The 16,373-nt window shown below is 45.1% G+C and overlaps 1 protein-coding gene across 5 annotated transcripts in view; it reads left to right on the top strand.

Moving 5' to 3' along the window:
• Positions 1–7,974: 7,974 nt before the first annotated feature.
• LOC121272696 overlaps positions 7,975–16,373 on the top strand; it is a 96,963-nt gene continuing 88,564 nt past the window's right edge. For all 5 annotated transcript variants that reach the window (XM_041179427.1, XM_041179430.1, XM_041179428.1 and 2 more), the window contains exons 1-3: positions 7,975–8,063; positions 8,523–9,387; positions 15,134–15,377. In XM_041179427.1, coding sequence (XP_041035361.1) covers positions 8,710–9,387; positions 15,134–15,377 — 922 coding nt within the window. In that variant the 5' untranslated portion in view covers positions 7,975–8,063; positions 8,523–8,709. The remainder of the gene's footprint in view (positions 8,064–8,522; positions 9,388–15,133; positions 15,378–16,373) is intronic.

Here is a 16,373-nt window from a genome sequence, read left to right on the forward strand (position 1 = left end):
AGTTGTGCTACTTGTGTCCTGCCCCCACCCCCCAAAACCAATGGTCTGTGGTCACAAGAGTGCTGGATTGCTGTTTTTTTCTATTACATAAAGAAATGATTGTCTTGAAAAGCTATCTCTGTATGAGAATTAAGTGGTATCTGTTGTGCTGATTTTAAAGTGAAAGTGAGTTTCATTTTTCTTTACCAATTTTCTCCTTTCATGTCTTTCTTGATGTCTTGACTTCCTTCTAGGCTACTCTGGTGCTCATTCAAGCAATCATTATTCAGATGTGAATCTCAGTAATGAGTATCGGCTGGCTATTTGACAACAAGGACATGCTAAGTTGATATTAGCCTGATGGCTAGAAACAGGTAAGTTTATCAAAGGACAACACTGAGTGGGTTTCCTGATTTCCCATCACGACGGAAGGTCTATGAAGTAGGCAGGGTAACAGGCTCAGAAGCCGATTAATGTGTTATTAGACAGAGATACGGTTGAGGTTATAAGGTAAGAATGGCAGTAGATAGGGTCAATCTGTGAACGATGGGTAGAGGGCAATATTCCTGTCAGCCATGGTGCAGTGTTACCTCTCTTGCCTCTAGATCAGAAGGTTATGGGTTCAAACCCCACTCTAGAGGCTTGAGTACATGAAATAGGCTTACATTCCCAGTGCAAAACTGAGGGTGCACAGCACTGTCGTTGAGTGCCATCTTTCAGATGAGATGTCAAACCAAAGGCCTGCCTGCCCCTGAGGTGGATGTAAAGTATCAGATGACACTATTTCGAAGAAGAACAGGGGAGTTCACAGTGTCTTGGCTAATATTTATCCCTCAATCAACATCCCAAATCATTATCTAGTCTTTGTCACCTTGCTGTTTGTGGGAACATCCTGTGTGCAAAATGGCTGCAGTATTTTCTAGATTACAGCAAGTGTAATTTCAAAAAAAGGCAGTTAATTATCTGTAAGGTACTTTGGGACACCCTGAGGTTGTGAAAGGCACTATGTAAAGGCAAGCTTTTCTTCACTAAAAGTAATGATTTTTATGGCTCCACTGAGCCGTGCAGACTGGTAAAATTCCAGACTTAATCCCTTGTCACATAAATTAGCCAAAGGGTGGGGAAGGATAAAATAATCCACAATCTCCTCTCTGGATTGCTATCTGGTGTCTCTTACTGCAACGAGCACATATAGACAGGATTGAGCTTTGCTGTGATGCCCCCACAGTTGAATAATGAATCAGCATTCCCTATCTGGATTGTCACAGACAGTATGACCGTTTGGAAATGCTACTTGTCAACACCTGGAGCATTGACAAGTCTGAGTCACCTTAAATAGAGGAGAGAAGAAAAATTGGGAAAGCTGAAAGAAAACTATTACAATGTCATCTGGAGAAACTATTATGTAAAACATACTAGTAGAAAATAGAATACTGCAGGTAAAGAATTCATAGCATTGCAGTTTAATGAATATTTTTGGCTAATTAAGTATTTCACTGAAAAATATCAATCTAACAATGCTAGAAACTGCTTCTATAGAATTTTTGGAACATGAGTTCAACTGTGGCAGTGAGTATCTCCCCACAATGACACAAAACCACTACATCTCATTTAAGGGAAAATAAAACAAAAACTCCTACCTAAAAGAATTATTTTTCTTTTTGATGAACACCGTTTTTGGCAATGATCCAAGCAGGAAAAAGTAAAAGATTTTGTGCCTTAAAATAAGCTACATTGGATCTGCTATCTTTTCTTGTTCAGAAAAGATCTTGTATTTGCATAGTGCTTTCCAGATGTCCCAAAGTGATTCAGAGTCAGCAAACAATTTGTCATATTACTCATTTCAATTTAAAATAACAAGCTATGTTTGAATTGTTACTTTTAAAATAAACACAATGCCACGTATTAATATTGGCTTCCAATCAGTGTTGAGGAGTGTTGCAGTTTGTCCGGTGTTTGACAATCAACAATGGCAGTTGCCATGTTCCAGGTTGATTGGACAAAATGAGTGAGTTTAATTCAGCCACTTTTACCATGTTCCATTCTTTGGAAAGCAATGTTAACTTGATTTGCTGAATTTCATGCCTACTTTTTGTGTTTCTTACAATATAATTTATATTGCATTCTGAGAAAAATCCAACTGTGACATCACAGGAAAACAGATTGGCTGTGAGTATTTGTGTGGCAGAAATGGGTTTCAATTCATGGGACACTGGCACCAGTACTGCCAAAAGTGGGAGCTGTACCATTAGGTTCTAGCGAGTCATATAACAGTGATAGGGGGCAAATGAGGGAAGATATGATAAACAGAGGACAAGGCAAGAGAGCAAAGTAGCAAAAGGGAAATGATAATCAGTGTGTAGCAGGAAAGGACAGGACATACAAACTTAAGAGTATGCCAGCATATAAGGCTGAAGGTTGCGAAAATAATAAAGGCACTCTATCTGAACGTGCACGGCATTTGCAACAAGGTAGATGAATGCACAAATACAAGTAAACAGGTATGATTTATTTGCCATTATGTGGCTGGGAACTGAATGTTCTAGGGCATTCAACATTTAGGAAAGCTAGCCAAAAAGGAAAAGGAGGTGGGGCAGCACTGTTAATAAACAATGAGATTAGTACATTAGTGAGAGAGGATCTTAGATCGGAAGATCAAGATGTAGGATCAGTTTGGGTGGAGCGAAGAAACAGCAAGGGGTAGCCAAAATTGGTAGGAGTTGTTTACAAGCCACCAAACAGTTGTGATAATGCAGGGCATAGTGAAAATCAGAAAATTAGAGCTGCATGTAACAAAGGTAATGCAGTAATCATGGGGGACCACGAGTACATATAGACTAGGTAAACCTAATTAGCACTAATGCTGTGGAGGATGAATTCCTGGAACGAATACAAGCTGGTTTTTTGGAACGGTATGTTGAGGAACCAATTAGAGAATAAGCTATTTTAGATGTCGTGTTGTGCAATGAGAGAGGGCTAGTTAATAATCTTGTTGTAAAGGAGTCTTTAGAGAAGAGTGACCTTAATATAGTAGAATTTTACATTAACTTTTAAAGTGATGTAGTTCAATCCAAACTAGGGACTTAAATCTAAACAAAGGAAACTACAGAAGTATGAGGGACAAATTGGCTGTGGTAGATTGGGAAACTACATTGAAAGCTATGATGGTAAACAGCCAATGGCTAGCATTTAAAGAATTAAGACATTGTTTACAACAAACATTTATTTGAGGCACAAAAACCCAGCAGGTGATCTTACCATAGCTAACAAGAGAAGTTAAATAAAAACAAAAATACCTGGAAAAACTCAGCAGGTCTGGCAGCATCTGCAGATAGGAGCACAGTTAACGTTTTGAGTCCGAACGATCCTTCAACAGAACTAAGTAAAAATAGAAGAGAGCTGAAATATAAGCTGTTTCGTGGGGGGGGACAAGAAGAGCTGGATAGAGGGCCAGTGATAGGTGGAGATAACCAAAAGATGTCACAGTCAAAAGGACAAAGAGGTGCTGATGGTGGTTATATTATCTAAAGGAATGTGCTAATTAAGGGTAGAAAGCAGGACAAGCAAGGTACAGATAGCCCTAGTGGGGTTGGGGTGGGGGGAAGGGATTGAGATAGGCTAAAAGGTAGAGATAAAACAATGGATGGAAATACGCTTAAAAATAACGGAAGTAGGTGGGAAAAGAAAAATCTATACAAATTATTGGAAAAAACAAAAAGGGGGGCAAATCGGAAAGGGAGTGGGGATGAAGGAGAGAGTTCATAATCTAAAATTGTTGAACTCAATATTCAGTCCGGAAGGCTGTAAAGTGCCTATTCGGAAGATGAGGTGCTGTTCCTCTGGAACAATGCAGCAAGCCAAGGACGGACATGTGGGCAAGAGAGCAGGGTGGAGTGTTGAAATGGCAAGCGACAGGGAGGTCTGGGTAATGCTTGCGGACAGACCGCAGGTGTTCTGCAAAGCGGTCACCCAGTTTATGTTTGGTCTCTCCAATGTAGAGGAAACCGCATTGGGCGCAACGAATGCAGTAGACTAAGTTGAGGGAAATGCAAGTGAAATGCTGCTTCACTTGAAAGGAGTGTTTGGGCCCTTGGACAGTGAGGAGAAGGGAAGTAAAGGGGCAGGTGTTGCACCTTCTGCGGTTGCATGGGAAGGTGCCGTGGGAGGGGGTTGAGGTGTAAGGGGTGATAGAGGAGTGGACCAGGGTGTCCCAGAGGGAGCGATCCCTGCGGAATGCCACCAGGGGGGGTGAAGGGAAGATGTGTATGGTGGTGGCATCATGCTGGAGTTGGCGGAAATGGCGGAGGATGATCCTTTGAATGCGGAGGCTGGTGGGGTGATAAGTGAGGACAAGGGGTCCTTATTATGTTTCTGGGAGGGAGAAGAAGGTGTGAGGGCGGATGTGCAGGAGGTGGGCCGGACACAGCCCTGTTAACCACCATGGGTGGAAAAACTCGATTAAGGAAGGAGGACATGTCAGAGGAACTGTTTTTGAAAGTGGCGTCATCAGAACAGATGCGACAGAGGCGAAGGAACTGAGAGAATGGGATGGAGTCCTTACAGGAAGCGGGGTGTGAGGAGCTGTAGTCGAGGTAGTTGTGGGAGTCAGTAGGCTTGTAATGGATATTGGTGGACCAGAAATTGAGACAGGTCAAGGAAGGGAAGGGAAGTGTCAGGGATGGACCATGTGAAAATGATGGAGGGGTGGAAATTGGAAGCAAAATTAATAAATTTTTCCAGGTCCAGACGAGAGTATGAAGCAGCACTGCTGAGTTTTTCCAGGTATTTTTGTTTTTGTTTTGGATTTCCAGCATCCACAGTTTTTTGCTCTTATATAAGAGAAGGTAAATATTGTATTAGATCAAAGGAAGAGGCTTATAAAGTTTCCAAAAAAAAAAAAGCCTGAGGATTGGGAACATTTTAGAGTTCAATGCAGGACCAAGAAACTGATAAAGAGAAAATAGAATATGAAAGCAAACAAGCAAGAAACATAAAAATGGACTATAATAACTTCTATAGGTATGTAAAAAGATTAGAAAAGACAAATGTGGGCCCATTACCGACAGAGACAGTGGAATTTATAATGGGTAATAAGGAAATGGCAGAGAAACTAAACAAATACTTGGTCTGTCTTCATAGAGGCAGATACAAAAAAATCTCCCAGAAATACTGGAGAATCCAAGGGACTAGCAAGAATGAGGAACTGAAAGAAATTAGTATCAGTAAAAAAGTGATACTGGAGAAATTAATGGGACTTAAAAAGTTGATAAATCACACATCCTGATGATCCAGAGTAATGAGAGAGATGGCTGTAGAGATAGCGGATGCATTGGTGGTCATCTTCCAAAATTCTATACATTCTGGGACAGGGCCTGCAGATTGGAATGTAGCAAATGTAACCCCACTATTTAAGAAAAGAGGGAGAGAAAACAGGGAACTGTTAGTCTGAGAGTAGTAGAGAAAGTGCTAGAATCTATTATAAAGGATATGATAACTGGACACTTCGAAAATAATGGTAGAATTGGGCAGAGTTAACATGGATTTGTGAAAGAGAAATCATGTTTTACAAACCTGTTAGATTCTTGAGGATGTAATTAGCAAAACAAATGATGGTGAGCCAGAGAATGCAGTGTATTTGGATTTCCAGAAGATTTGATAAGGTCCCACGCAAGAAATTAGTAAGCAAAATGAGAGCCCGTGGAATTGGAGGTAACATACTATCATGGATTGAGAATTGGTTAATGGACAAAAAACTGAGACTAATAGATTTCTAGAGACTAAAGACATCAAGGGATATGGCGATAGTGTGGGAAAATGGCACTGAGCTGGAAGAGTAAGGGCAGGAAATAGGACAGGAAGTCTCTTGTGGAGATCTGGTATAGGCACGTCTAAAATTTTGTGATTCAAAAAATGGCACAGCTGTCAAACACAAACTTACTCGTTTTAAAAAAAACTAATTTGCCCTACTCTTACTCATATAGTGCGGAGCTGCTAACATGGGAATTTTGGAGTGAATCACAATTCCAAATGCATTTTAGCAAAATTCTGTTCACTGATCAATAGTAGGTAAAATTCCGTTCTTTACATGGGATTCTGGCATTTTTAAACGATTTAAGGGGATTCCGTTCTTCAACACAAGAGACCCCACTGGTTTATAAATGAGCGAAATAAAATGTTCTTTCTATGATTTAAGATTGTTCCTGCTACTTTGGGTTTGCATTAAGCAGTTCCTTTTTTTCCCCTGCAAAACTGGTTCCTTTGGTTTCAGCGGTGGTATGAATTTGTTCCTTCCGGCAGAGAGTGTAACTGGAAAATTACATTTTGCCACAGTAGTTGCTTTGTTCCACGTTTCTTTTCCTGATTTCCACACTGGCTTTCCTGCTGCTACATTCATTGAATTTTAACTGCTCTTCGAAGCCTGGTTTAGTGGGAGAGTAAATTACAAGTATTTTACTTATGGGAAATATATTCCAGCCTTTAGTTCACTTCTGATTTTCAGCAAATCGCTTAATCAAACGCAATAGTAGAGGTGTGAAAGCTTATGGGTTCTTTAGTCTGTTTTCACAGGTAGAGGTGTAAATAGAGCTGGGCCGGAGCTGCTAGATAAGAATTTGGGCTATCTTGTTGAGAAGTGAGCTGGCAGCTTGCTCTGCAGTCCGGTGTGGCTGGAGTCCAGCCACCCCACTCCTTTAAGGCAGCCAGCCTCTTTTCCCTGAATAAAGCTGTGCCTTGCCAACATCAACTGGGATCTATTCTCATGCAGATACTGATTTAAGGAAACATGAGTAGTGTTATTCGGGCCATTCTTCCCGGCTCAGTGCTAATGCAATGGCCCCCGGTGGCGGAGGGGTGCAGCCGGAGCATGAGAAGCGGAAGGAGGGGAACATGTTGGTGCAAATGCAACGGGAAGGGGGTGGAGGAGAACAACACTTTATGGAAGGGAGAGAGAGAGCCATGCATTGATGGAGGTAGGGGGGAGAATGCTAGGTTTTGGTATGGGGGGAGGGGTGCAGAGCAATGCATTGGTGGGGGAGAGGGGAGAGCCATGCATCGGAGTGGGGGGGGGGGGGAGGTGGGAGAGGAGAGCCATGCATTGGAATGGGGGGGGGGGGGAGAGGAGAGCCATGCATTGGAGTGGAGGGGGTGGAGGAGAGCCATGCATTGGAGTGGAGGGGGGGAGATGAGAGCCATGCATTGGAATGGAGGGGGGGAGAGGAGAACCATGCATTGGAGTGGAGGGGGGGAGAGGAGAGCCATGCATTGGAGTGGAGGGGGGGGGGGAGAGGAGAGCCATGCATTGGAATGGAGGGGGGGGGGGGAGAGGAGAGCCATGCATTGGAATGGAGGGGGGGGGGGAGAGGAGAGCCATGCATTGGAGTGGGGGGGGAGGGAGAGGAGAGCAATGGATTGGAGTGGAGGGGGGGAGAGGGGAGCCATGGATTGGAGTGGAGGGGGGGGAGAGGAGAGCCATGCATTGGTGTGGTGGGGGAGGGGAGGAGAGCCATGCATTGGAGTGGAGGGAGGGGGGGAGGAGAGCCATGCATTGGAGTGGAGGGGGGGAGAGGAGAGCCATGCATTGGAGTGGGGGGAGGGAGAGGAGAGCCATGGATTGGAGTGGAGGGGGGTGGGGAGAGGAGAGCCATGGATTGGAGTGGAGGGTGGGGGGAGAGGAGAGCCATGCATTGGAGTGGAGGGGGGGAGAGGAGAGCCATGCATTGGAGTGGGGGGAGAGGAGAGCCATGCATTGGAGTGGAGGGGGGTGGGGAGAGGAGAGCCATGCATTGGAGTGGGGGGGGGGGAAGAGGAGAGCCATGCATTGGAGTGGGGGGGGGGGGAGAGGAGAGCCATGCATTGGAATGGAGGGGGGCCATGCAAGGCCACAAGGAGGGTGGGGGAGGGGCAGCCCCCGTGCCGGCGCCACCACGTGGTCCCTGTGAGTGGGGGAGGGGGGCGGTCACGTGGTGCGGGGCCGCTGCGTGCTCTTTAGAGGCCTGGGGCCTGGGCTCGGCTCTGAGTCCCGGACAAGAGCAGCTCCGCTGGGGCAGCGTCCGGCCCGGCCGCTAATCTACTGCGATTAGTCTGAGGTGAAGAGGGGAGAGAGAATTGTAACGGCCCCGGCCCCGGGGCTGGGGTTGGTGGGGAGGGGGTGACACGGAGAGAGAGAGCGGTCAGAGCCCGGGGGTGGGCTTGGCAACGCGAGGCCGAGGCGCCTTTTGTTCGGCTGCGGCCGGGTGGCGGGGCCGAGGCCGGGGCCTCGCTGCCGATCCCGTTAACCGCAGGAAGCGGCTTGAGGGGAGCGGGGAGCGGGCCCCCGGCCTCGCCCCGGCCGCAGTCACATGTCGGGCTCGGTGCTGCTGCCCGGGGCCGCTTCCCCCTCCATTGTCTCAGGCATTTCCCACACACACAATAACATAGTGAAAGGTTTAATTGGGCTGCAGTCCGCAGGCTCCTCCATGTGAATTTGGTCGCCAGTTGAAAGGCCGGCGATTTCTCCTCCCTTTCATTTTAAAGGAATTTCTTTTCTCTTTTTTTTTTGTTTGCAGGATGTCCTTCCCGAGCCGAGCCTGGAGCGGCTGCCTCACCCCAGGCGATGGCTGACAGCAGCCGGCAGCGGCCGGGCTTCTCTCTCTCCCCTCTCGCTGATTCCACGGCCGGCCAGTGATCCGAGGCGGAGCACCGATTGCAATAAAGCCGTTGCTGCGGACACCCACTCGGACTGTCCACTCGGATATGGAGCGAGCAGCTCCTCCAGCCATCAGCCCCAGCCATGGCCGCCGACTAGAGGGCAATGACATGATGAAGTCCCCACCATCCTGCCTCAAGTCTGGCAATGTCAAAGTCTACTTGAAGAAATGGAGCATCTGGGACAAATTTTACAACTTGGGCACCGAGATGAGGATGTCCAAACGCGGGAGGTTTATGTTCCCATACTGTGAATATTCCGTTTCGGGGCTGGATCCCGAGAAAAACTACATCATGGCAATGGACATCTCTCCGGTGGACAACTACCGCTATCGATATAATGGGTGCAAATGGCAGATAAATGGGAAGGCAACCCCACATGTGATGGGGAGGCTTTATTTCCACCCAAATGGCAGTGTTTCTGGGAAAGAGTGGATGGTCAAGCCAGTGTCTTTTGCCAAACTCCGATTAACCAACTGCCCTACTGCAGAAGAAGGTAATGCAATCCTTCATTCAATGCATCGATATATCCCCCAGTTGCACATCATTGTGGCTGATGGAATCATTGAGAAGCTAAACCTGAATGATCCTCGGGTCTACACGTTTGTCTTTCAACAGACTGAGTTCTTTGCTGTGACAAAGTATGAAAACAAATTTATCAGGCAGCTAAAACACTTCTATAATCCTTATGGCACTGCATTGCGAGATGTAAAGACCTCAAAACAGGTAAATATGGTCAATTATAGTTTTTTGGGGAAGAAAATTATATTTTAAAAAAGACGGCCAAGGGCCTTGCTAATAGGAGCCCAGTGAATTTAGTCAAGCATGTAGGCATCAGACAGTAATTGGCAAGAATAACATTGAGTGTAAGTTTCAAGATTTTAACATTTACAATGAATATACAGTTGTCTTTGTGGAACCCACTACACATTCTGATGCCTGATGCTTTCAGATTACAAAACCTAGGCACCCACTCTCTCTCTTCCCCCCCCCCCCCCCCCCCCCCAAACTGTTTCTGGCAATGTTTCATCCAATGATGTAAATATGTCTGTAGTTTGAGTGTATTCTGACTGTATTCTGACTGTATTGACTTTAAATGCACAGATGCATTCAATGGATCTGTCCTGTGGGATTAAATCATTGGAATGTAATCCAGATTACAACTTTATCTAGGTTTCCACAAGCTTTGATATTTAACTGTAATCAAATTATTTATAAGATGAAATTTTGAGCTATTCTACATTTACTGAAGGCTGGAAGAGAGCTTTCACGTATATTCCCAACTGTCTAGTCTTTGACCCTTTGTTTGCAATGCTATGTCAGCAGCTATCAACTCACGTTTTTGTCTTTGCCACTGCTGCCTGTCCCAACAGAGCCCTGAACTCTTCCACCCTGATCACTCCCCGGGCATGGCCCTCATCTTTGCTGCATTAAATCCAAGGACCACAGACTTGAATGTCTATGGCAAACAATGATTTAACCATTCACCGCTAGATCTAGCTGGGCCACATCAAGTGCTGTGGGCCCTGCTCTCCTCCACGAAGCAGCCGGGATCATCATCAGGTTTCTTTTCTCTACTATCAACTGCCTTCTTAAAACAGCTTCCTCTGCACTTTCCACTCTACCTTCCAACAATGAGTGTCTCCTGAAATGGTTTGACTTCTTGCTGCTGCATCATTGCCTCAAGTCCCCTGGGGATCTATCCTTGGGGTCTACTATATTTCATTTCATACTGTCGCTCAGACATCATATGAGGTGCACACTGACAGCACCCTGTTGTACCGTACCATCACCTCTCTCAACCCCTTCACCACCTCTGTGTGGTTGGTACCCTTATCATGGATATGCTGCAACTTCCTCCAGTTAAACATTAAAGCCTTTGTCTTTGACCCTGTCCACCCTATCTCCCCCCTGCCAACCACAAACTCTGTTCCCTTGCTACTAATTCCAGCCCCCTCTTTGGTCACTGACCAAAACTGGACTGGACTGCTTGCATCCTTGGTCCTATTTGACCCGGAGCTGAGCTTCCAACACGTCCTTTCCACAATAAGGACGGCGTATTTCCAACTGTGGAGCATTGCTTGCCTCTGCTCCTGATTCAGCCCATCTGCTGAAGCACTCATCTGTGTTTCCATTGCCTTTGGAACCAATTATTCCAATGGTTTCCATGTCAGCCTCCCAGCTTCCAACCTCCATTACCTTGAGCTCACCCAAAACTCTGCTACCCGCATTCTAACTTGTACAAAGTTCCATGAGGTAGGTTTTAAGGAGCCTCTTAAAGGAGGAAAGAGAGGCAGAGAGGTGTACGGAAGATCTTGCAGAGCTTAGGGCCCAGGGAGTGGAAGGCACAGTCACGAATGAACTGTTGTACTCTGGAAAGTCATTTGGTAAAGGATGATGCTAGAGCCAATCGTTGCTCGGTCTTAGATTTATTTACAAAGTGGAACATTACTAGCATACATCTCCTAACTCAACCATATCACAGTTTAAGTAAGAGTTTCTTTACATGTGCTCAAGTGAAAACCCAATTAATGCCCTTCGCCTGCATAAAGTTAAACACAATTCATTTATAATTATCAGAAGCAATTAAAATCAGGGATGCTCAACAGGCCAGAATTAGAGGAGCACAGATATCTCGGAGGGTTGTGGGGCTGGAGCAGATTACAGTGATAGGGAGGGACAAGGCCATAGTGGGATTTGAAAACGGAGATGAGCATTTTAAAATCCAGGTGTTCCTTGACTGGGAGCCAATGGAGATCAGCAAGCACAGGGGTGATCGATGAACTGCGAGTTAAAGATGCAGGCAACAGAGTTTTGGATGGTGTAGAATTCACGGAGGGTAGAATGCGGGACACCAGCCAGGATGTGTTGGAATAGTCAAGTCCAGAAGTAACAAAGGCATGAATGACGGTTTCAGCAGAAGATAAACTGAGATGGGTGAAGTCGGGCAATGTGGAATTGGGAATAGGCAGTCTTGGTAATGGCACGAATATGTGGTTGAAAGCTCATCTTGCAACCAAATGTGCCACCAAGATTGTGAAAAGACTGGTTTAATCTCTTCCTGTTGCCAGGGAGAGGGATGGAATCAATAACTGGGAACAGAGTTTGGAGCAGGGACTGAAAGCAATGGCTTCAAATTTCCCAATATTTAATTTGAAGAATTTTCTGCTCACCCAGCACTGGATGTCGGATAAGCAATCTGATTATTTAGCAACAACTAGGGGAATGAGAGCAGTGGTGATGAGGGCGAGCTGGGTGTCGTCAGCGTAAAAGTGAAAAGTGTGCTTTCGGCTGATGTCAGCAAGGGGCGGCATGTAGATGAGAACTAGAAGGGGCCAAGGATAGATGGACACCAGAGTTAATGGTGCAAAAGTGGGAAGTGATTTTCTGGCTATGATTAAATACAAATGGAACCAGGTGAGAGCAGTCCCACCAAGCTGGGCGGCAGTGGAGAGACGCTGGAGGAAGATGGTATGGTTAACTGTGTCAAAGGCTGCACACAGGACGAGGAGAGAAAGTTTACTTTTGTCACAATCACATAGGAAGTTATTTGTGACTTTGAGAGCTGTTTTGGTACTATGGAAGGGTTGGAAGTCTGATTGGAGGCATTCAGACATGAAGTTCCAGGAGAGATTGTCATGGATTTTGTAGGCGACAGCATGTTCAAGGACTTTGGAGAGGAAAGGAAGGTTGGAGGGACAGTAGTTTGCAAGGATGGAGACAAGGGATGCTTTTTTTTTTGAGCGAGAGGTAACCACTGCACGTGTAAAGAACAGAAGGACAGAGCTGAAGAGAGAATCGTTAATGGTATCGGCCAGCATGGCGACCGTGAAGGGTTGGGTGGAAGTTGATTCACCTTCATCTTATCCCTGTGAGCACTGACTTATATTGGCTCCCAGTCCACCATAGGCTCAGTTTTAAAACTCTCATCTTCATGTTTATGTCCCTTCATGGCCTCAATCCTCTATTTCCATTTAATGTTCTCCAGCCCAACGACTTAAAAATTCCTCCATCCCCAACTCCTTTACTCCACCATTGGCAGCTGTACCTTCAACCTTCTGGGCCTTAAGCTCTGGAATTCTTTCCTTCTACTCTCCGCAACTCAACATACTCTCCTCCTCTAAGACCGTCCTGGAAACTTGCCTCTTTGACCAAGCTTTTGGTTATCTGCCCTAATATCACCTTTGGGTAAATGTCACTTTTTATTTGTTTTCCACTCCTGTCCCTTATTTAAATTCCTACGTTAATGTGCTGTATAAATGCATGTCGTTTAGAAAATTTAAAGAATGCAGAAACAAAATGCTGTTCTTCATCTACACGGCACAAGTCAGGAGTGTGATGGAATACATCCCACTTACCTGGATGAGTGCAGATCCCAGAACACTCAAGAAGCTTGACACCGTCCAGGACAAAGCAGCCCGCTTGATTGGCACCACATCCATGACATTCACTCCCTCCACCACTGACGCACAGTAGCAGCAGTGTGTACCATCTACAAGATGCACTGCAGGAATTCACCAAGGCTTCTTTGATAACACCTTCCAAACCCACAACCATCTAGAAAGACAAGGGCAGCAGATAGATGGGAAACCACCACCTGGAAGGTCCCCTCCAAGTCACTCACCATCCTGACTTGGAAATATATCGCCGTTCCTTCTCTGTCACTGTGTCAATATCCTGGAACTCCCTCCCTAACAGCACTGTGGGTGTACCTACACCACATGGACTGCAGCGGTTCAAGAAGGCAGCTCACCACCACCTCTTGGGCAACTAGGGATGGACAATAAATGCTGGCCCAGCCAGCGAAGCTCGCATCCCATGAATAAATTTTTTTAAAAAGTCACTTACTGAGCATTCATTACTTAATAATTATGACAGATAAGACGCTGGTTCGGGCATAGCTGTATGGACCAGTCAGTTTAATGCTGTTGGCAGGAAAAATAATGGAATCACTGCCAAAGAAGAGAATAGAAGAGCACCTAGAAATGAAAAAAGGAACATGAATAGTCAGCATGGATTTCAAAAGGGAAAGTCTTGCTTGCCCAATTTCGTTGCACTTTTTGAAGAGGTATCAGAGAGTAGATTAGGGTAGTAGATGTGATTTAACTAGATTTAACTAGATTTTCAAAAAGCCTTTGAAAAGGTACCACGTAAAAGACTAATGAACAAAGTCAGATGGATGGAGAATTGATTGCAAGCTGGCTTCAAGACAAAGCAGAGAGTGGGTGTAAAGGTGGGAATGGTGTTCCACAGTGATCAGTGCAGGGACCACTGCTGTTCACAATTTACACTAACCATTTGGACTTTGGAATCAAAATTACAATTTCTAAATTAACAGATGTTCCCATTCGGAGGGGGCAGATGGTGCAGAGGGGGCTTGCAATAAATATCGGGATATTGACACACTTGCAGAATAATTTCTCATTTTTCTCCATTTCTGCCACCTCCAGAATGATTCCGCCACCAAACACATCATCATCCCTTTCAGTGGGGATAATTTCCTCCATGATACCCTGGTCCACTGCTCAGTCACCCCCCAACACCCTATCCTCTTCCCATGACATAACACCTGCCCTTTTATCTTTCCCCTTCTCCTCACTGTCCAAGGCCCCAAACACTCCTTCCTGGTGAAGCAGCTTCTGTAATTCTTTCAATTTAGTCTACTGTATTCACTGCTCACAATGTGGGCCACTACACTGGTGAAACCAAACACAGATCAGTGACCGCTTTGTAGAACACCACCTCTGCTGTCCACAGGCACGATCCCGAGCTTCCAGTGGCCTGTCATTTTAATTCCCTGCTTTGTTCCCTCGCTGATGTTTCTTTCCTCGGCCTACTGCAGTGTTCCAGTGAAGCTCAACACGAGCTTCAGGAACAGCACCTCATCTTTCAGTTAGGCATTTTACAGCCGTCTGGAATCAACATTGAATTCAACAGTTTCAAACAGAAACTCTCTGCCCCCATTGTGCTTCCTTTTCTTTGCTTGTTCTGTTATTTTTTCCTTTCAGACAGCAGCACACCTGCTCGAGGCATATCTTTTGTTTCGTTATTTCTTTCCTTGTCCTATCACCATTCCCTTTGGCCCTGGAAGACTAACTCTTCTGTCAGTCAATTTTTCCTGACTTTCGCCCTATCACAGACCTTCCTTTTGTCCTTGTCCCATCCACCTCTTGCTCAAAACCTGTTACATGTCGAACTTTTCCCAGTTCTGATGAAATGTCACAGGCCTGAAATGTTAACTCTATTTCTCTCCATAGATGCTGCCTGACCTGCTGAATATTTCCAGCATTTTCGATTTTTACTTCAGGTTTCCAGCAACTGCAGTTTTCTGTTTTTCCTCTGGATTGCTAGTTCAGTAACTAACTACCCTGCTCCCATACCCCAGTGCATGGATGGAGCTTCACACCATGCCATTCCTCCTCCTTGCTCAGCAGTGCACGCTTAGTGTTTACTTTATCCTGCTCCTTCACAGGACGTTGCAAATAGTCGAAGGCCTAGGAAACGGTGTGAAAAAAAGCCCCTCTTCAATGCAGTAAAAATCCACGGTACCACGATTGATCAAGAGTCTAAGGAGGAACTGAAGACAATAATTCCCATAAAGGATGGTGCAATAAAAATCCACGAGAATATGAATAATCAAGGGCCCATGAAACAAATGAGAGAAATTATGCCCGTCGAAAATGTATTGCAAATAGAAGGGTCATTCAGCTTTAAAGGTCAGTAACAAATGTGCAATTTTATTTACACAGAGTCCACCTGTGTGTCTATCCATTATGTTGCTGGAATGATATTGATGCTTGTTTATACCTCCTTTCTTAATCTGGTTATTGCAATTTGTTGTTTCTTTGCTCCATTTTTCCCCCCCTCTTCTAAATTTCCTGACTCTTGGAGCCCACCTCAGGTATTGGCTGCTATGCAGTACCTTGCACGAGTAATTATTCCTCATACATGAACCTAGATGGATAGACTATCATGCCCTCAAAGAGCATCACAGTCATATCTTACCATTCTCTTGGAACCACATGCACACTTCCCAGCCAAAGTGGTAATAAGGAATGGCAGTTGTTTTCATCTCTTTCCCCTCTTCCCTGTTCCCCATATTTCATCTAAGTCATAGACACTCTTGTCAGTTGTACCAGCAAAGCAGATGCTGGCGGACTTGTATTTTTTCAGTGAGTTTTGTACCTACCTAACTGCTCTGACACAAGATGGGCATTGATCCTAGAATATTCTCAGGTTCTTCAGTTCAGTACTGGTATAGGCAGAGGATTTCCTGCCTAGCTATTGGGGAAGCCAAATACATTTTTCTTTTAACTCTTCCAGAAAGAATTTGTTATCTGTACCTTTTCATAAAAGCATTTTGATGGGGAGGAAACAACACTCTTTATCATTTTTGAAACATTAGTGCTTTGTAATGTGCGTTAGTTAGATTTCTTAGCTGGTGTCTTGTGTTTAATTGAGCAGGCGTTCTGCTAGTGTGCATGACCTTTCAACTTGGAATTCAAGCTTTTATAACTTAGTGAATGCCCCAAATATATGCATTTTGAAAAGGTGTTTCTTGAGCAGGAATGGCTTAATGCAGGAAACATTTTTGTCAGATATTGTCTTAATGTGCTATTTTAAGAAAATATATTGGTCACGGCGGGAAACGTGGAACCACACGGAATATCATTTCTTTTAGATAAGATTGTGTGGAAGTTCAGGTCCTTTTG

The sequence above is a fragment of the Carcharodon carcharias genome, chromosome 34 (genome assembly GCF_017639515.1).
Source record: "Carcharodon carcharias isolate sCarCar2 chromosome 34, sCarCar2.pri, whole genome shotgun sequence".
Classification (NCBI taxonomy): domain Eukaryota; kingdom Metazoa; phylum Chordata; class Chondrichthyes; order Lamniformes; family Lamnidae; genus Carcharodon; species Carcharodon carcharias.